The sequence below is a fragment of the Aulonocara sp. 'chitande type north' Nkhata Bay genome, linkage group LG14, assembly GCF_057382095.1.
Source record: "Aulonocara sp. 'chitande type north' Nkhata Bay isolate Kocher_YH1m ecotype deep benthic linkage group LG14, A_spYH_male_GT1.1, whole genome shotgun sequence".
NCBI classification, from domain to species: Eukaryota; Metazoa; Chordata; class Actinopteri; order Cichliformes; family Cichlidae; genus Aulonocara; species Aulonocara sp. 'chitande type north' Nkhata Bay.
The window spans coordinates 39,224,965-39,245,707 of NC_141357.1; the positions used below are offsets into that span (position 1 = coordinate 39,224,965).

A 20,743-nucleotide genomic window follows, 5' to 3' on the forward strand; every position below is an offset into this window, starting at 1 on the left:
AAATACATTTTCCCCTTAAAAGCACCAATGCAGCAGAAAAAGGACTCCGTGCTTTGAGTGATATATTATTGTTTATTATCGATTAGGATTATTAATGCATCATCAGGATTCATAGGTAACTTACAAAATCTGAGAAACAGTAGAAAGTCGTGAAAAATAATCGCCTGACAGCCCTGAACGCACCATGAAGAAATTGGGTAACAGGTGAGCTGCACCCCTAACATTCCTGTACTGGAGTCTCCCCCTGCTGGCCATAAAGTGTACTACAGAAAACCTAAACAGTTACACCCTCTGCACTCCCAGGGAATGAGCTTCAAACGAGCTCAGACTTTAAATTTAAATTGGATTTTTGATATTTTGGTGACATGATGAGTTTGAAAACGTCCAGAGTAAACATGTAGAGTTCATAAAACCTTCAAAGGCGGTTTCAGAGACCTGAAGACCCAAACAGGGAAATGAGTCCTGATGCACACAGATTCAGTTCCCTTCAAATCGCTTCAGTTTTTTGACCCTTTAATTATTTTATTTCATCTGCAAATTAGTTTTTGTTCCAGGGAAGTTCCTGGAGATTCTGGGGAATTATCAGGTTTCCTCAAAGCAGCTGTGAGACGTTCAGGGTCGGTAAGTCAGCAAACATACAAATGAAATAAAAAGACAAAACTGTGAAGTCTGTTAGAAAAGTTAGAAAGAGTGCTGGTTAGAAAAGCTACAAACAGCTTTGTGCTCGATCACCTGAGGAGTCTCCGTTTGGGATTTTACTCTTTTAGCTCAGTTTTTGGTCTCCACCGCCTCCCGAAGGAAGCGTCCGTCTCTTCAGCTGCCAGAAGCTGAACTGTGACGTTACAGTGCGACAGGTTACTCTGATAACAGCGACGCATCAGCATGCTGACGTGGTTCAAACAAACCCAGGCTTCCTGCAGCAGCTCTGACCTGGTCTTCATCCTGTCACAACCATCCAATTCTAATTAAAAGACGCTTTTGTGCCAAAGAGGTTACTTCTCCTCGCCTTGGGGCCTTTTCTTGTTTTACCTGAAATAAAGACTGAAGGTCGATCTGCAGCCGTTATCAAAAACCACCGGAGGAGCTGATCGTATCATTTTCTTCTTCACGTCTCACCTGACAACAGCTTTTAGTCATGTTTTCAGTTTTTTCAGCCATCGTGTGTCCACCTGAACCCGAAGCTCTCAGGCAGATCAGCCAATCAGAAGCTGGTCTCATTCATATGTGGTTTGGGGCTGGCGGGCGGGCCAGAAGGGGTGGGGCTGTCGGGACCTGGGGGACTCTCGGGGGTCCCCGAGGAATCAACGGGTGACGCCGCAGTGTTGTGGCGAGGGGAGACAGATGCCTGAGAACGGGTCGGGCTCACCGCTGCGGAGGCAGGGCTCGGCGGGGAAGCGGGTGAGGTCCTGCGGTGTAATGACGAGGAGAGCGGTGACGAGGACAGCGATGATGGCGGTCCAGGTGAATGTCGAGCAGCAGGGGGTACAGTGAAGGTGGGAGGGGTCCTAAGGCCGAATTTGGCCTCCAACTCACTGCACACCGCCAGGCTCCGCCTGATGCCCTCTGACCCCGGCGGGAACCCTACGCTCACAGCCGCCTCTGAACCCTTGGCGAGCTCCTGGCAGCGCTCAACAAAGCTCCCCCTGCGCACAGACCCACATTCTTTGTCCCGGTCCAGATGCCTGAGGGGACGGGGGCTGCTGGTCTGGCTGCAGGTGGGGTAGGAGGGGCCTTGTTGCAGTCCAGGTGAAAGGCCAGCTTCTCGGGCAGGTTTAGCGAAGGGAACGGGGGGCGGAGCCTGGCGGGGGAGGCTGCCGTACAGCGATGCAGACGAACCCGAACCTCCGGCTGCACCTCGTCCTCCTCCCATAGAGCGAAGGTGCTCTGTCCTGAAGGCATCGCTGAGCTGAGAGTGAAGGCTGCAGGAACAGGAAGTGACACAAATCAGCAACCACAGTAAGAGCATGATGTTTACGACTGCAAACGACCAATGGCATCCATCAAAGACGCGAGATTAGAAGTCATCTGTCAAAATAGAAACACCAAAGAAGAACGTGGACTCTGCACCGCATCACCCTGTGTGAATGAGGCTCAGTGGGAGGGAACTCTACCTGCAGGTGGAAGCTCGGGGCGTGCTGTCAGGTGTTCTGGTCAGAGCCAGGTCGCACTGGTCCAGCAGCTCCAGCAGCTCCTCCTCTGTGGGTCCGCCCAGTGCTGCCAAACAGCCAATGAGAACCCATGTTGATCAGCTGCTAACTAACTGCAGAGCACAAGAAGTTGTTCTTCTACATCACGAGTCTGGAGTTTTACCTCTGATGTCGACCTTGCCGGCGATCTCCATGGCGGTGGTCAGGTCCCACATCTGGATGCTGCCGTTGCTGTGGCCGCTGAACAGGTAGCGACGCGGCCGAGAGCCGATGCGGCTCGAGCCCTCGCACTCGTGGACCATGAAGGCCGTGATGGAGGTCCCATCCACCGAACGCACCTCACATACCCTGACACACACACACACACAATATTTTGGTCTTAACAGACGTTTGGTTCTAAACGTTCTTTAACCTTCAGTGTCACATGATCACACATCGTGTGCTCGCGGGTTGTTCTGTTATTACGTTTACTTTCCAACATGGACGTCAATACTCTACACGCCAGTCGACAGACAGGCGGCGTGTTTCGTTACCTCCTTGTTGAACCAATGTGACGCCGAGGACAGTGTTGTTGTTTTTAATTGTGTTGTTTGTCTTTCATGCATGTACGGAACAGGAACAGCAGCTACTGTTACTGCAGGAGCGAACGGGGATCCTAAAACTAAACTGACCACACACAGTTATAACCAGGTGGGTTACAAGTGTCTACGGCTCTCCCACCTCTTCCCGTTGGAGGACAACCGGACGTAGAGTTTATCCGTGTCGGGAACGACTCTCTGGATAAACACCTGCTGATCGTCTCTCTCTCCATACGGCCCTGAAACCAACGAGACAGTGAAACGAAAGGAGATCTGAAGAAATCTGACAAAGTCAAAGTTTGATTGTCTTTGATGAATTCCATCGCTTCATTACAGAAGCAGAGCTACAGTCCTCAAACACAGCTCGGACTGCGATCGGGGTGACAGTTACCGATCTCGGTGCCGGCGCTGCAGCCTCCGTGCCCGTCCACGTCGTCCAGGCTGAGGATCTTGAAGGAGGTGAGCGGCGTGGACCCCGGCTGGGTGGAGATCATTCCTCTGAAGCGAGTCACCGTCCACGTCCGCACGTGGTTGTTATCTGCACAAACTGAAGGACGACGAAGAGGAGCTCAGAAACAACGACACCATGAACGAGCTGCAGACATCAGCTTAAGCCCTGCATTCGACACAGAACGCCAGTTTCCAAGACGAGGCGATTCTCGTACCTGAGATGAGGTGCTTTTCCGACAGCATGATCTTGGTGACGGGGCTGCGGTGGACAGAGAAGGTCTGAAAAAGCTGAGGCCCTGAGCCCACGGTCTCTGGATGCTGAACGATGACGCGAACAGTCCCCGAGCTGGTCCCGTACGCAATCTCGATCCAGTTCCCGCTGTCACCTGAGCAAACCGGGCTAAGTGTGAGACGGCTGCAGGAACATGAAAAATAAGACTTTCCCTGACTCGTCTCTAACAGACTGAGGTGAAGGAATGTGGAGAAAACTGACGCCCTGCAGTGGTTGTATTAGCAGCAGTGTCAGTGTCTCCGTACTTGTTTTGGGTGTGAGGTAGACGCTGAGAGCGGTGATGGCGTCTTCGGTCGGGTCTCTGTACAGCTCCGTCACCAGCAGGTCGTTATCCTTCATCCTCAGAGGAAACTTCTGAACATCTGACCAGCAAACAGGGACATTGTGAACAGCGGGGACTTTTTAAACATCTGTCAAGTCGTGAAGCCAAAGCCTCCCAATGAAAGCTGGTGAGAGTGGCCCGCAGCATTTACTGAACAGATTCAGGTTCTGGTTGGTAAATTAATGACCACGAGCCAACAATCTGATGAATTTATACTCGTACTGAGCAGTTTTCAGTTGATCCGACTCATCGATCTGCAGCTTCTTACCGATGTAGTAGATGGAGCCGTTATTGCAGCCCAGGATAAGGAAGGAGCCGGCGGTGTCGTAGCTGCTGATGGGAACCACATCCTGGTTCTGCAAAGGTCACAGAGAACATGTGTGAAGCAGACCGATAACCACCTGAAACAGACTTGGTCCAATCAGCTCCCTCGGCAGGTGTTCAGGCTTCAGCACTTCCACTGAAGCGACCATCTGAGAGCGTCTCCACCCACCTGCCAGTGTTTGGTGACTGCGTTCCACACCCCCACCTTCCCCGTGTGGCTGGTGGCGATGAGCTGGTTACCAACAAAGAAGAGAGCCTCAGCGGGGACATTGAGACTGAAGACGCCTGCGGGGAGGGAGAAACCAGTTTGTTTTTGTTACTGGGAACGTTTCCCGAGCAGCTCATCAAACCTACGTCCCGATTCCCGGGAACACTGCGCAGAAACTCGTACCGATTTCATTGCCGTTGCCATCAGGGCAAATGGACCAGAGGATGATCTCCGTCACCGAGGCGACAGCCACCATCTTGTCGTTGTCTCCCAGCGACCCGCCCATCACTTTGGCGTTGAGCGCGACTCTGTCGATCATCCAGTCGAGGCGGGGAGAGGTGAAGACCTGCTGCCACCCGGTCGACTCCTTCACCCTGAGAGAGGAGGCGGGAAGAAGGAGGCAGGAGAGGGACAGCCAATCAGAAGACAGTTAGCTTACAGTGGGAGGAGCTAAAACAGCTTTCCCCCCCCACTTCTCTGACAGACTACAAACTGACGGGACGACTCAGTACGGAATAAGGATTATTGGGCTTTGGCCCGAGTATTAGCTAATCTGAGATTAACGCAAACCTCAGACTACAGTCAAATTTAAACGGGTGATAAATGACCTGCGACCTGCAGTTAAAGGTGTGTGAGAGCACGCAGCAGTGACCTGTGCACACGTGTGTGCACGTCTCTCTAAGGAGGCTCACGGTGTTACTGAAACGGCTACAGATGCTCGGACGGAGGTGTGGATGCAGCAGGATGTGCCGATGTGTCTGAGCCGCTCCCAGTCACGTGAAAACAAATAAACAACAGAGGTCATGTGACGCGTTTACCTGTAGCAGACCACGAACTGCGCGTAGGCCACAGCGATCCAGTTATGATGGCCGCAGATGATCCGAACCATGCCGGGGTCAGATGAGTGCCCTGAACGCACACACGCACGCACACACAATGAAACTCCCACCACGTCCCTCCGATCTTAAAAAAGTACAAAATAAAGAAGCATTATTTAACGTGCCGACCTCCTGACGTCCGATCCTCGTTCATGCCTCTTCCCAGTATCCCAGAATTCCCGAGGTTCGGAGGCATCGTGTTGCTGCGTCGGACCGGCGCTCGCTCTACAGGAACAACGCGGCCCGCCATGAACTGCGACCCGGCCACGCTGTGACGGTTCCGACGCTTCGCCGGGTGCACTGGGACGACACAGACAGAAGCAGCTGTGAATCAGGATCACGCCTCCACGTTTCAGTTACAAACAGGACATTAATTATATTTGCATCGTTTTATGTGAGTGGTGAGCCTCCTGCGGCACATTTTATCTGAAACAGAAAAGATTTCGTTATTTTAATCATAACAACTTTTTAAGTTTGCAATGATTCGTATATAATAAATACAGACATGCTCACATTCTATGAAAATTTTACCCGATAAAGCATTTTGAAGTTTAAGATATTTAATTTCAAATTTTTTTTTAATTAGTTACATTTTTATAGAAAGCATCCTAACACCTGCATAAATTATGTGTTGTGCATTTAAACTTCCTGAAGGCCCTGTCAGGTGGGGGTCAGGTGTGCTGTGAGGACAGGTGTACCTGCAGGCGGCAGGTAACCGTTGAAAAGCACGTTTCCGCAGGACGACCGGTCCAGCTCGTCACACAGCTGCAGCTTACGCACTGTTCCAAAAACAAAGTGATGAAGAACGTTTAGCGACGTCTGCGGCTTTACGTGCTCAGCTCAGAGTGCGGTCCAGCCTCACCGAGCGGTGTGATGCCGTAGAACTCGGCCTCGTGCATGAGCATGTGCACGTTGATGGAGCGCGGGTGGAGCTCTTTGGTCCGCAGGAAGTTGAGGATGGTCGCGAACAGGGAGGGGTCCCTGTCGATGAAGATCTACAGCGAGAGAGGAGGGACAAACGCAGTTATCGCGAGGAGGAAAAGCATGCGGGGACGTGAGGAAGAGGAGCTTTACTTACAGCTCCAGTTTCATCCTTCAGAGTCGAGATCCGGCCGCTCAAAAGGCTGAAGAGAGAAAACCCCCAAAGAAACCATCAAGATGTCAGAAACCAGCAAACTCAGCTTTCCAAAATACAAGAACCAGTTCAGTCACATCTGCCTTTCATTTCACTTACACGACAATTTCATCACATCACAGACTAGCTCACGTACGCATATTAACATGCATGTTTCTGCACACATTCGACCAAATGAGCAGACTTTTAGCATGTCCAGCTCAAAATCAGCTTTTAGGGAGTGAAGTGCATGTAGTCCAGAGAAAGTAACCTAAAAGCCCCCGACAGCCAGGGTCTCCCTCTCTGACCCACCTGGAGAAAAAGGAGTCAGGGACCCAGGTGAGCGTCTGGCGGGAGGTGCTGAACCTGAAAGCAAACACACACTCGTTGACTCTCGTGTTGTCATAAAACAACGGAAATAACAGCAGTGTGAACAGCTCCCCTCTCCTCCTCCTCCTCACTGACCTTTCACTCCTTATCTGACCCTGGTGATACCTGCGCCTCGTGCACGGAGTCACAGGTGCACATTAAAGTCTAATGAGCACCGAGAAACTTTTACATCCGTTTTTACTAACGGACATGAAACTGTTGCCCTGCTGCGCTCCAGCACGCCGTGATTTCCTGCATCCGTGTCTTGGTTAAAGATCAATATTTTATCACTAAACACTGAATAAAAAACGAGCGATGAGCTTCAGTCTTTATAAACACTCCTGACTTAAACAGTCCCTCTGCCTGACTCTGACATGTTTAATAGGTGAACATGTACCTGACATCACCTGCCTTTCAACAAAAGACAAACCTGTTTTGCTAATTTTAACAGTTCCATTGTCGGACAGCATAGTTTTAATTTATTTACGTTAAACAGGCCAAATATAAACTCTTACTGAAGTAAATCTGAACTTTATTATTTATTCGTCGTTTATATGTTTAATGTGCGCAGTACAGCTAGCTTACAGCGGCTCGTTTCCTGTTTCTCTCCTCTGTGCCAGGTTCTGGTGTGAGCAAAGTTATGCTAGCTAACAATAACAAAGTGCGGGGCTGGAAAAACTCACAAAGCGCGAAACACGGACTTTATAACCGGGTTAAAAACATCTAAAGTATACTGTGCAATAGAAGGGGTTATAAAACGTGTTTAATGTCTTAGCGCAGAGATACTTTAGAGAACATTACTACACTATGATACTGGAAGCAGTCTGTCCGATAACGGATCCTCCCATGTTAGCCGCGGGAGCTAGCCGGGTTAGCAGCCACTCCTGGGTCTCACCTCTTCCCTCCGACGTTCAGGTGGATGATGTCTCCGCTCCTCGCCGTGGTGGACATCCTCTAAAGGCCCGGAGACTCCGACAATGACCGCCAAAGACACAGTTTTAATCCATTTTTCGGTGATAAACTCTGTTTCCGTTGTGCTTTAAGCCGGCTTCCGGAGGTCGGACAGAGGGGCGGGGCATAATGGCCGCGTTATGGCCTCGGTCTACCCGCGGAGAAACCCGGCCGGGAGCGCCGGATCCGGGGCACACAATGAACCAAAGCCCGGAGTCTGACTAGATCAGGACCGAAGACCAGTTCCTGGGGGAAAACAGAAGAAAACAAAACGAAGACTTGTTTTTAAAGGTAAATAAAAACAAAGTTAATTGATTAAAAACTAAAAAGAGATAAGGAATACTGGAGTATGTTTAATTTTAAAGTCAAAGCCTGCACCTCTGCATTTAGTATCTTTGTTTCTTTACAGGCAAATCAATTCAGAAAACTTTTTGGCTTTTTGAAAACTGTAAATATTATTCAATAGGACATATTATTATTATTGTTGTTGTTGTTGTTGTTGTTATGGCCTTATTTAAAATATTGTATGTAAATAAGACCGATGATCCCAAGCCCAGAGGTAAATGTCCGACAGAATGGCTGAAAAGAAAAGAAAGAAGCGGCTGCAGGGGTTCATTCAAAGTTCAGACCTCAGCAAAATATATTCAGGTGACCATCGCAAGGTCATTTTCTGATGTCAGCCTCTGATCTTTAAAGTGAAAGTGCTGCAGCTCTCCACTACTCCACTCCTTCAGTCCTGTTCACGTGACTGTAAATGAAACCGATCAGAGAAAATCTGCAGACTTCAGAATATGAAAAGAAATGAAACTAAATGAAAGTGTGGGGAATGTGCAGAGGCTCTGTAGAAGGACAGACTTCATGATGGGGATATAAATGGTAAGTGGCCTGTACTTCTATAGCGCTTTACACACACATTCACACACTGGTGATGGCAGCTACATTGTAGCCACAGCCACCCTGGGGCGCACTGACAGAGGCGAGGCTGCCGGACACATCTTTGAAACATGTTAGTGAGCAAAAGAGTGAAATCAGAAGGAGATCTAATAGTATTTCACAAAAATCTTTTCAGGATGAAATCATGTAACAGACTTATTCTTGGAATAATTCAATGAGCAAACCAGACCAACATGTGTTGACTCCAAGTCTGCATCAGGGTCTGACAAATACAATCATTCAGGATTAAACACCAGCCCTGGGCGACAAACACCTGTGGTGAAGTATTTTAACCACTAGAGGGCGCAAAAATTAAAGCGTGAGGCCCAGACAAATCCAAACTGTAACAAAACCTCAGCAGAAGTTATTAATTATATTAATATTATTATTAATTATAAAAGCGAGTCTAAGAAAAAGGTAAATTCTGAATATTCTGCTAACTGTCGTGTTTGATTTCCTCCGAGGACGGCAGGTGTCCACAGTCAGGACAGGCTGACAGATTCTTTTGATGATACACCAGGACAAGTTCAGCGATACATGAGGAAGAGCTACGCAGGACCAGCTGAGAGATGAAGAGCATAGCCAGGCTGTTCTGTCTACTTCACCCGGTTTCCTTCTGGCAAAGGTACCCTCACTGCCATACTGAGAAAGTTTCCTCCCCCAGGCTGTTCAGCTATCTTAGTGAGGACCTTCACTGACATAATGGTTTCCTTAGCCCCTTACCCTAACCATTAAAAATTAATGCCTAACCCTAAACCATAACCTAATTGTAACCCTGACACTAAAACCACATTTTGAGCCTCAAAAAGGCTTCAAACTTGTGAGGACCGGTGAGTGTGTCCTCACAAGGGACTGTTGGTTCTCACAAGTATAGTAGAATGCAGATTTTGGTCCTCACAAAGATAGCTGGACAGGAACACACACACACACACACACTGAGTTACTTTTGCACAGCCCACTGTCATCGTTGCACTTTTCTTTTGTACTTCTGTCTGCTGTTGCACTGTTTTTGTTTTTAGCAGTTTTTGCACACTTGCACTTTCTGTGGTCCCATGTTTGTCTGTCATCTGTAGCACTGTGGTCTTGGAGGAATGTTGTCTCACTTCACTGTGCACATGGCTGGAATGACAATAAAGCCACTGGACTTTTTATCTCTCCATAATCCATCCTGTTTGTTAGGGTTAAACTAACGTGTTCAGAGTGGGATGGGCTGTTTGTCAGTGGTGGCAAGCAACGGTTGCGGCGCCCTCTATAGTAAAAGGTAGAGCCCCGTCAGCGAGCCCGGCTTAATACAAAGACATGTGAAATCATCCTAAAGCAACCTCACAGTTTCCAAGACAGCGTGAATGTGACTAAATAGTAAATGGCCTGTATTTATATAGCGCTTTAATTAGTCCCTAAGGACCCCAAAGTATTTTACACATCCAGTCATTCACACACTGGTGATGGCAGCTACATTGCAGCCACAGCCACCCTGGGGCGCACTGACAGAGGCGAGGCTGCCGGACACTGGCGCCACCGGGCCCTCTGACCACCACCAGTAGGCAACGGGTGAAGTGTCTTGCCCAAGGACACAACGACCGAGACTGTCCGAGCCGGGAATCGAACCGGCAACTTTCCGATTACAAGACGAACTCCCAACTCTTGAGCCACGATCCTCTGCTGTTAGCGGTAACCACGAGGATTTATTCACAGTCTGCTGCTGTACAGAACAAATGTAGGTTACCATACAAAAACAAATGTGAGTGAGTGTAAATGCGCGCTGAGCGCAGCGCAGCAGGGCTGCGTTCACTGGGCGCGCGTCCCTGCAGCTATGCAGATGTTTAGTGTTGTTTCAGCTCAAATGACAGAGATGCTCCACTTCCTCCTCTCGTGTCTGATATCTTCCTCCTCCCTGCTGGATTCCTCTTCCTCCCATTCTCCTGCAGAGCGAGGCAGCGTGGGCGGACGCAGCAGGACCGAAGATGACAAAGAAACAAACTGCTGGACCGGTCAACAGAAAATCCCCCAGAAATGTTTGTGTACACGTCGGCACATGAGCGCCGCTGTCACGATAACTATTCTTCACTGTATCCACAGCTCTGCCTACAAAGGTGCCTTGATGAGCATCATTTAGAAAGGACTTTGATCAGGTTCAACTTTTTTCATTTTGCAGAAAGTCTAAAAGATGTTGTATTAATCAAAGATGCATCTCTACGTTCATCGATGGCATACAGAGAATCAATGTGTGGAAGAAAGAACTGCTTCAAACACGTGATTTGGTATGAATGTAACACAAAGGAACAGTTTTTATACTTTGAATGTTGTGTTTGGGCAGTGGCACAGTGTGGTTTGGATCTTGTGTTAAATCTCGGTGAAAATCGTGACTGAAGTTACAAAGCATCTCACCCAAACACCATGTACTGTAGTTATGACGGTCGACACTCAGCGGTCGGCCCAGTCCAGTCTACGGCACGCTCCCCAGCTTTCATAGACAATCCTTTGAAAGTACGACTGCAGCAACATGCTACTGATGAACGCAATCACAAAGACGAGTACAGGTTTTCCTTAGCAACAGGTGGTTTCCAGGAGTCACTAACTGGTCTGGAGACCTTTGACCGGGACTCCAGCAGTACATCACCCACTCGCAGCCTGGTTTTGGGCCTTATTCTCTTGATCCCACCCGTAACCATAATTGTCACCAACCAAAGCTGTGGACGAGTTAAAGTCACGTGGTCAACATGCAAAACTGCAAATTGCACAGGGGCAGCTCACCCTGCTGTGCAGAGCTGCATCCAGTCAGAAGATTAAGACAGCGTGCAGTAAAGATGAAGCGCCTGCTAATTAAAAACCACACCCTAAAAACACGGGTTAAAATCGTAAAACGACTTCCTGTGGGTGATACAAGTGGATGGATGAACTTTAGCATTACTGCACCTGATGCACAATAAACCCAAAGAACGATTTGAAGTGGACGGCGAGGTGCAGGAGGAGCCCCCATCATAGTGGAACAAAGGAAGAGAGGGAGAGATCTAAAAGGCTAAAATTGGAAAACGCTGGAGCTAAAAAAAAAGATGCAGTGAGAACATCTGCCCAGAAATAGTCTGAAACACATCCTGTTATCTGCTCAGAGCGACAGGTGAACAGTGCAGGACAAAACTCTGCACTCGGGTTTCTGCCGCCATGTCCTGTTTGGCCATCTTTGAATTTGAGGTTCTGATACATGTAAAGCAGCTGTTTCATATTTCACATCTTCACTAATTTCATGCAAACCAACAGACCCGGAATTACCCCGGGCCTCTGAGGGAAGTGAAAAACAAGCTTCAATTAAAGAACCAACAGTTACAAGAACAAAGGAAACAGAATGAAGAGGCTGAGACGAGCAAAAATAACGCAGGGTGCAGGCTGGGAGGGGGGCAAAGGTCTAAAGCTCAACAGGAAGAAGGTTAGAAGCTTACAAGAAATGCAAACTTGGAACGAGAAGTGTTTACAGAAGGGATTCACCCGAAAACAAGGACGTACACAACAGTGACAACAGAATGAAGCTGGCAGGAAGCAAAGTCGGGACAGAAAACATGTCAGTTTAAAACATGACAGGAAAAAACTAAAATCCCTGCAGATTAAAAAAGTTCAGATGAACCTGAGAAGCAAACTTTCAGCTCATGCTGGCTTCGTGTCGGCTCAGGTCTTTCTAAGGCAAATGTTTAAACCACAAATCAAAGAGGCAAAAGAATAAAGTCGCACTAACTGCTCGCTTCTAATCGGCCAATCGCGTGGCAGCGCCTCAGTGCACTCAGGCACGTAGATGCATTTTTTGGACACTCGTGGCATGTGAAGAGTTCTGGTTTTAAATCTTGTCACAGTTCAGAGACGGCACTGTGAAGGAGTTGCTCTCATGACACATCGAGCGATGCCATTGGTCAGCCAATCCAGCCACATCACATTTTTGGATGGTTGCTTAGAGCAGGTAGTCGAGTACTCGGTACCAGGTACCTGCACCTGTGGAAACCCTGAGAGTCGAGTACGCACTGATGGAAAAGGGCAGTGTGAGACAACCCCAACAGGAGTGGGTTTACAGCTGCAGGCCGCTGACCTTTTCCTTCCTCGTCTTTGGCAGCATGAGGTCACGACACTGTGTTTGGGTCTAATACCAGCAGGTTGCACCTCCGACTGTCACCGACGCCCTGACGCTGTACCAGCTGCTGCAGTGAAACGGACTCGCCTGCTGCATCGGTTTTTCTCTGCAGAGTTCAAATGACGGGGCATCCTTTCATTCCTAACGCATTACCCAGTCCACACCAGCGCACATATCAGCACCATATTCACAGGTGATTAGAAACATCTGCTAACATCCAGCTGTGACGCAGCAAACACATCAGATTTTGCATTTGTGGAGTATTTGTCATGCAGAGGCCTCAGCAGTGTGTTGTAACATGCAACGGTCGGAGCAGGGTTATCATGTTTGCATAGACGTGTTAGTCAGACACAGAGGAGGAGGGCTCCTCTACGGGGGGAGGGGGGTTAGAGAGAGAGAGAGAGAGGAAGTGGAGTCCACTGCAGACTATAACAGCTCAGACTCAGCTGTCAGCAGCACTTCAGCTTCCCATTCACAGAGCAGGAAAGCAGACCACAGGTGAAGGCAACATCTGTATGGGAGCCTGAGCAACATCTGGAGTTTATGGTGAGAGAACCATCTGATGCACCTTTAAGCTGATGACAGAGCTGTGTTATTGGGTCAGTCTGTGATTAATGTAAGAGAGGTGTAGCTGTAGAGGCGTGATGCGTGTGGAGGCAGCGTGGTGGACCTCGGCTCACCGAGGCTCCGGAGCCCGAAGAAGCAGTAAAACCTGCCGGAGGCTCAAACAAACTGTTTCGGGATAAATCCGTCACAGGGGAAGAATGCTCCACCACGCTGCTCTCTGCTCGCTCAGCTGCTTCATGTGACTTTGTTCTGCGTTCAGAGCGCTTCTTACTTATAAAACTTTGTGGATGTTGTAAAGGTTATTTTTCTGTTGAGTGAAGGAAACATTAACACACGATCTGACCTTTCAGCTGCAAACCTGAGTGAGGCAACTCTGACATTTAGATAACATTAGCTCACATCGGTGCAGGCCAACTTATTACACGCACAGAAAACACTCAAAACTTTTTTTCTTTAAATATCTCAGAGGAAGGAAGGAAGGAAGGAAGGAAGGGAGATTAGAAGTGATCAAACATCAGAAGAGCTCAGAAAGTTTTAGAAAACTGAAAAAGCGCATCACCATCAGATGAGGACGTTTGTCGGTAATCTCCTCAGCTGATGGGATATTTGTCACGAGTGTGAACAGCAGATGTAAACGCCACGCTGTGGTGATGCGTTGCTCCCAGCTGCTGTAAGAAAGAGCGAAGTGTGAGGGCAGAAGCTGCGCTCTCCTGCAGCATGCATGGATGAAACAAACACACGGAGAGCAGGATGTTCAAAAGAGCTCAAAGGTGCAAATGAATCAGATGAACTCAACAGTTTTGCTCTAAACGAGCGGCTGCAGAAAGATTTTCAGCAGCCAACTGTAACCTCGGTTGTGGTTTCCACATTAATATAAGTGTGCCAGCTGTTGCTCGCTTATACCTGCACAGGCTGGCGGCATGTGCTGTTTTATTAATGTCGTTTCATCCAGCAGGTTTCTGTTTGGTTTACTGATTCAAGAATGTGGAAACATGTCACGTAATGTCAACAGTATGAGAAAACGAGCCCAAAAACAAACACAAACAAGCTCATAAACACGCACAAACACACGTCAGGATGTAACGGCGCACGAACGCAGGAGCCCGAGCGTGAGGACAGATTCTGCTGCAGGACGCGCAGCTTACAGAAATATAACAGTCAGAGCTGCAAGGAAAAACACTTCTGTGACATGATTGAGGCTGACTTCATGTTTTACTCAGAAATCCTTCAGTTGTGTTTTGTGTCAGTTTGATCTTTTATTTCTGACCACAGAGTCAAAAACAGGGTTTGTACTGACGCTGCAGAGGAAGAGCCGCTGGTTTGTGGTCGAGTTGCACTGAAGATTCAGATGAAGTGATGTGGTCATGTTTTCATGCTAAACCAAAGGGTTCTTTTTCTTAACCTACGTGTGTGTGTGTGTGTGTGTGTGTGTGTGTGTGTGTGTGTGTGTGTGTGTGTGTGTGTGTGTGTGTGTGTGTGTGTGTGGGGGTGCGTTCACATGCATGCTGAGAAGTGGAAAAAACAGCGACCAAAGAAATGACAGCAACAAACCATCCACACCGCCAAAGGTATCAAAAAAACCACAGAGGGTTAATGTGTGGATTCATTTCTTCTCACATCCCCAAACTCGTGAGGATGTGCCGACAAATCTATCCATACTGGTTACATACTGGTTACATACTGGTTACATACTGGTTACATACTGGTCCTGGTCAGTTATCAGAGCCCAGATTAGCAGAATATCTGGTTTTGTTGTGCTTGTAGTTTTTTCTGGTTTACTCTGTGCTGGGTCGCCTGTTTCCCCTCCTTCCTTCAGCTTGTTGTTAGTTTGTTTCTGGTTTTCACTTTGATCTGTTGCAGCTGACGCATTTAAGTTTGATTTAACGAGTTTAAAGTGCTAAAAATAAAGCTGTGGCCAGCAAGTAGCAACAACTACCCACAGTCTGTAATATTTTTATATTCTACATAGATCTGCTCTGTGAAAGTCTCTCACTGGAGTAGGTGTCACACAATTGGTCGGTTTGGTGCAGGAAAAGAGTGAAAGTCTGACTCGGAGAGCCTGGATAAACAGAGGCCGCTGATAACCACCGTCAGCATAGCTGCTGTCTCTGCCTTTGGTCGACTGGGCTAACACAGAGGCAGCCTGGCTGCGTCTGTCCTGCTCTGCAAGCTGGTACCTAATGTCCTTTAATGCACATATTAAACACATATGTAAGACTGCGTTCTTCCATTTGTGCAACATCTCTAAAGTTAGAAATATCCTGTCTCAGAGTGACGCTGAAAAACTAGTTCATGCATTTATTACTTCCAGGCTGGACGACTGTAATTCATTATTATCAGGAAGTCCAAAAAACTCCCTGAAAAGCCTTCAGCTAATCCAAAATGCTGCTTTGGATTCAGGAGACAGAGACTATCTCTACTCTTAAGATTAAGTTTTTAACTTCCCCCTTTGGTAAATCTTATCCTTAGACCTGGATTAGGTGACCTTAGGTGGCCTCAGTGTGGTCTTCTGCTGCTGAAGCCCACCTGCCTCATGGTTTAACATGCTGTGTGCTTTGGTCCAGCAGTCAGTCCACAGTGGATAAAGAAACAGCCTGATACAGAAACCTTTTTCACCTGGGTGGGTGAGGTGAATTTCTATTTGTAATAACAGCATTGATGTAGTCCTGTCACAGGAGGCCCGGAGTGATGTGCTTGGCCTCGTCTGCACCAATCAAAGTCACTGACACTGAAACCTTCACTGTTTGTGCCCGACAAACACTGTGTGGTTCAGACCATCCAGGAAATGGATGCTCTTGTTTTACTGAGTATGAGTGTTTTACTATCGAGTCAGAACGAATGGGGTCTGCTGGTCTGATTCGTGAGAGCTTCAGTTTCAAAGAAGTGAGTTTGTTTCCATAACTGAGTCACAGCAAACAAACAAATGCTCAGGAATGACATCGGGGAGCTGGATGAGACTCGTTTACTTAACAAATGATTCCTGTGAATGTTTACAGCCTTCACACAATGGCTGGAGTTATAAGCAAACTTCCCTTTAAGTCTCATAAACATGAAATATCAGTGAAGGTCCTGCACCACGTCCTGTGCCTGTCAAAGGTAAAAGCAGAAGCTTTGCAGCTGTTATTGCATAGTCAGCATCCTCTCAGTGTGTATGATCAGATACTACAGATGCAAACTTTGGGAACTTGTATCCCAAAAGAATGCAGAGTCCACGAAGTCCAGGACGCAGGTCCAGGAACCGGGCTTAGCTAACGTCTCTGAGCTGAGCTCTGGTGTTACAGTGGACATGACACACACATGTTTAAAGGCTAATTTGCCTCCTGCTCTAAAAAACAGTCTTATTTAAGTCCGTCTGTGAAGCTGACGTCTTCAGAGTTTGTAGCGCCATCTTGTGCCACTACAGTGCTGTCATGTGGTTGGTTGGTTGCCACTAACAGACTTACATTAGCTTATGTTAGCTAACTAGTGATAGAATCAATGATGCAGTGGAAAACAAGGAAACTAAACTAAAAGCAGTCTAAGGGGTACTTTTGCGCTGCCCGTGGCAGCAGAAGTGGGTTTGATCCTAAACTGTCCACACCCGTCAGCAGTAAGTGGTTCTCCACCCATCGCTAGCTGCACTGAAACAGGAAAATCCAACTGTTAGCTGTTTGTGTTTGTAGCGCACTTTATGGATGTGGAGGAGAGTCAAGTGCACCGCTGGTTTACCAAGCTCGAGTCCAGCACGCCTTAGGTTTGTTTGGGGTTGCAGACGAACAGTGCAGGCAGCTGGCAGAGCAGATGTTCACAAGATGTAATCGGCATTATTTTAAGCAATGTTAAAGTCTTAGCCCTGCAACTAGGGCTGGGTATCGTCACTGATTTCTAGAATCGATTCGATTCATAAGGTCCCGAATCGATTCAATCCACGATTCGATTCTAATTGAATCGGGGAAATTTTGCCTCAGACAGTCAGAAATATTATAATTATAAAAGAGTGGATGGATGGTTAAAGTCTAATTTAACATGAAGTTATATCAGGGTAAAGTCTGGGGAATCCTGGTATCGGCGCTCCGTTGATAGTGGATTCCTTTCCCGGGTTTATTTTTGAACTCAGAGTTTGTTGAGCCTGCTTCCTGGAGTGATGTGATATCAAAAAAACTTTATGTTTGTTCTTGTTCTCTGAAAAGACCCTCGTAAGGGTCGATAATATAACACGTTGGTGCATTTAGTCGACATGATCGTCCCCTGTGGCTCGCTCTGAGCTGCAGCAAACAAAGGGACAGGCCATTTATTGGTGGCTCTGGCACAGGAAGTAAACATCCTCGTTCTAAAGCTGTGGGCATTCAGTGGCTTTATGAGACAATCAGCAATGTGGAGATGGTAGGAAAAGAGGAACAGCACACTGCAGGGACACGCCACACGCTGCCTGATCAGGAGTTTAGCTGCTTCCCTGAAATGGAAACTGCTGTCTGATCCTTCTTCATATCGGCTCTTCTGATCCACAGTGGAAGTGTCCATCTCCACACAGGATTTCTTATTCACTAACAGCTTCTGTTGACTGGTGTAGGTGCACAAGAAACCAAATAGTGTTTCAGGTGGAATTAAAGCCAGCAGGTTGTGTGGTTAGTGCAGGAATGACCACTAGCAGAAATCTGAGGTTAAAAATAACTTTACTAGCACGGGAACACACGATGCAGCCGGTGCTGTCCTGTCAAACCCGACCGTAAGTGTTTTCACAGCGCAGATGAAGGACGAGAGCGCTGCGTGTTGGACTGGGATGAATCAGGATCGGAGGGAAGTGCGTGAAGAGCAGGACAAAGGAAGCGTCCGTGAAACCTTGTTTGTGCACGTGCCCAGTGTAAACAGAGCAGCTCACTGCATGAACACAAAAGGTTTTTTCAGCCGAGCAGCACAGAAACAACGTAACACTGAACATGGGTTAAAGCACAAATGCAGATTCAGGCCTTCAGCGGTCGTTACTTTGTGCTCTGTCATAACGCCATGACGCCGCTGTGGTGGTGCATGCAGACAGTCTGCAGCTCTGTCAGTGGAAACCAAACACTGACCACAGAGAGTCTGTCCACCTCCTCCAAGTGACGATTACGTTTATCACTCATTTCAAAGAGAATGATTCTGCAGGTGGAGCCACAGAGCGTCACCTCTGTCACTGATTTCTCCCGTTTTATTAATGCCAATGAAAAATGTTTCCTGTAATCGTCCTAAAGCTCGTACTGTGTTCTTCGTGTTTGCAGGGATGGCTCACAACAACTCCACCAGCCTACTGTCCAACCAGACGGCAGACTTCAACAGCGTCTTCACCCTGAAGATCCTGCCCCTGCTCTACTTTGTGATCTTTCTGGTGGGTTCGCTTCTGAATGGCGGAGCCGCCTGTATCTTCTTCAGAGTGCCCGCCGACTCTGGGCTGGTGGTCTACCTGAAGAACATGGTGGTGGCCGACCTCCTCATGCTGTGCACCTACCCGTTCAGGATCGTGGCTCAGCTGGAACTCGGCGGCTGGTACATCCACGTGATCGTCTGCCGCTACAGCGCTGTGATCTTCTACTGCTCCATGTACATGGGGATCCTCTTCATGGGCTTAATTAGCCTCGAGCGCTACGTCAAGATTGTCCGAACCTCCCCCTCCTCCATCACCACCACCTCCTGCAGGACAAGAGTAGCCAGGATCTTTTCCCTGCACCACCTGCAGAACCCCAAGTGTGCCCGGGTGTTGGCCGTCCTCTCTTGGACCCTCCTCACCGTTTTCCTCATGCCCAACAGCTTGCTGACGAGCAAGGAAGCCAACGAGGAAAACGCCCGCAAGTGCATGGATCTGAAGACGGCGCTGGGCAAAGAGTGGCACCGGGTGTCCTCGATCTTCAGCGTCTCAATGTTCTGGGTGACTCTGGCGGTCCTCGCCTTCTGCTATGCCTCCATCTCCCGCCGCATCTACCAGTCGTACCGCCGGGTTCGCTGCGATAACAGCGACGTCTGCCGCAAGTCCAACCGGAGCATCTTCAGCATCCTGGTGGTGTTCTTCATCTGCTTCGTGCCGTACCACGTCTGCCGCATCCCCTACACGCTGAGCCAGATGCCGGAGTCGAGCTTCAGCCGGTACGCCCGCTTCCTGCTGCTGCAGGTGAAAGAGGGGACGCTCTTCCTGTCAGCACTCAATGTCTGCCTCGACCCCATCATCTACTTCCTCATGTGCCGAACCTTCAGAGAATCGCTGCTGAGAAAAGTGTCGCGGCGAGAGAGGAGGAGGAGGAGGTCCCTGACCACGGCGCAGAGTCTGAGCAACATTTAGAAGGCGAGGAGGGGAGACAAGGCAAATAAGGCAGCGGCAAGGAGAGGAGAAGACCCCTGAGGAGACGTGAGGAGACGCAAAACCTAAATGTTGAAGCTGAAATCATGTATTTTTTTTATTTGCTGTAATAAAATTGCTCTCTTCTGTTTGTTTCTCGGTCTGATAGAAAAGTGTGTAAATCAGGAGTTGTATGTGTAAAATAGAAAGAGACATGAATGTATATTTTTATCCCTTTATGTGTACATAAGAGAAGTATTCAGAGCTTCAGTTCTTGGTTTTATTTATTGTTCTGACCAAAAGCAGGACAGAGAGGACAGGGAAGGTCAGCGAGGAAGAGGAAGTGTTGACGTGGAAGTGAAACTGAACTGTGATGAGTGGGCATCAAACCTGCAGCATTAAAGTCCGTTCATGCAGAATCTGCTGATTTGCTCACGAGTCGCCTCTTTTTAGAAGCTCGTGTCAAACCGCAGGACGAGCAGCAATCTGACTGTGATGTCATAGTGTTCCTGCTGTCAGAGTCATTACAACTGCTTTATGATGTCTGTATTTTAAATAAAGCTTTTCTTTCTTCTAAAATAACTCCTATTTAGTCATGTTTTCAATCTCTGCTCACTGCAGCTGATGCCTCTCTGCTGCCATCAGGTGGTCATATCTGTCATTACATGTTTGTTTGCAGGTACACGAGGAGCAGCAGAGTGGGATAAAAAATATTAATAACTATTTTGCTGACATTTTAAAATCCCTCTTTTTAAAGTAAATTAAATGAGGTGATAGTACCTGTTCCTCAAAAACACAAAGTTAAAGGGGAAAAAATGGAGTGTAATGGAACCCTGTGACCAGCAGGGGGCGCTGATGACATTCCCAGTAAAGGTATTGTGTGTGTGTGTGTGTGTGTGTGTGTGTGTGTGTGTGTGTGTGTGTGTGTGTGTGTGTGTGTGTGTGAGCACGCAGATAAGCATTGATCATAAACAGAGACAGATGTGATAAAGCAATGACAGCAGCAGACGTGCAGGATAAACTTGGACAGTGTGCAGTGACGGGAGTTGGAGCTTCAGGTTAAGCTCATGATGCTCGTTAGTATCATTTGAGGAATTCCTCCTTCCTGTACAGCAGCCATCAGCATATAACCTCGAGCAGCAGCATTTTCAAAATCATCACATCAGAACTGTTTGCAGTGAGTATCTCACACCAGAGAGACACAGGGAGAGGG

At 48.0% G+C, this 20,743-nt stretch overlaps 2 protein-coding genes across 8 annotated transcripts; one reads left to right on the plus strand and one right to left on the minus strand.

Annotated features, from left to right (window-relative positions):
• Positions 1–58: 58 nt before the first annotated feature.
• shkbp1 (SH3KBP1 binding protein 1) lies at positions 59–7,840 on the minus strand. The gene is made up of 17 exons (XM_086262530.1): positions 7,578–7,840; positions 6,626–6,679; positions 6,278–6,323; positions 6,062–6,194; positions 5,898–5,978; positions 5,329–5,499; positions 5,140–5,230; positions 4,505–4,695; positions 4,283–4,398; positions 4,058–4,145; positions 3,713–3,829; positions 3,391–3,561; positions 3,117–3,272; positions 2,868–2,964; positions 2,311–2,495; positions 2,112–2,214; positions 59–1,919 (listed from the first exon to the last, which is right to left on the minus strand). The coding sequence occupies exons 1-17, from the start codon at positions 7,631–7,633 to the stop codon at positions 1,202–1,204; spliced, it is 2,574 nt and encodes an 857-aa protein (XP_086118656.1). The 5' UTR covers positions 7,634–7,840; the 3' UTR covers positions 59–1,201.
• Positions 7,145–20,102, plus strand: LOC147315257 (P2Y purinoceptor 14). 7 transcript variants are annotated; one of them, XM_086262538.1, is made up of 4 exons: positions 7,145–7,924; positions 8,330–8,509; positions 9,031–9,191; positions 18,482–20,102. In XM_086262538.1, the coding sequence occupies exon 4, from the start codon at positions 18,484–18,486 to the stop codon at positions 19,531–19,533; it is 1,050 nt and encodes a 349-aa protein (XP_086118664.1). In that variant the 5' UTR covers positions 7,145–7,924; positions 8,330–8,509; positions 9,031–9,191; positions 18,482–18,483; the 3' UTR covers positions 19,534–20,102. The 7 variants fall into 7 exon arrangements, with proteins under 7 accessions (XP_086118664.1, XP_086118660.1, XP_086118661.1 ...); XM_086262534.1 differs by lacking the exon at positions 8,330–8,509; XM_086262535.1 differs by lacking the exon at positions 8,330–8,509 and having other exon boundaries at positions 9,039–9,191.
• The last annotated feature ends 641 nt before the right edge of the window (positions 20,103–20,743 follow it).

Coding starts and splice junctions, on each gene's coding strand:
- shkbp1 (XM_086262530.1), bottom strand. CDS start 7,633: ATGTCCACCACGGCGAGGAGCGGAGACATCATCCACCTGAACGTCGGA. Junction 6,680..7,577: donor CTGAACGTCGGAGGGAAGAG/GTGAGACCCAGG, acceptor GTTTGCTTTCAG/GTTCAGCACCTCCCGCCAGA. Junction 1,920..2,111: donor CCCCGAGCTTCCACCTGCAG/GTAGAGTTCCCT, acceptor CTGTTCCTGCAG/CCTTCACTCTCAGCTCAGCG.
- LOC147315257 (XM_086262538.1), top strand. CDS start 18,484: ATGGCTCACAACAACTCCACCAGCCTACTGTCCAACCAGACGGCAGAC.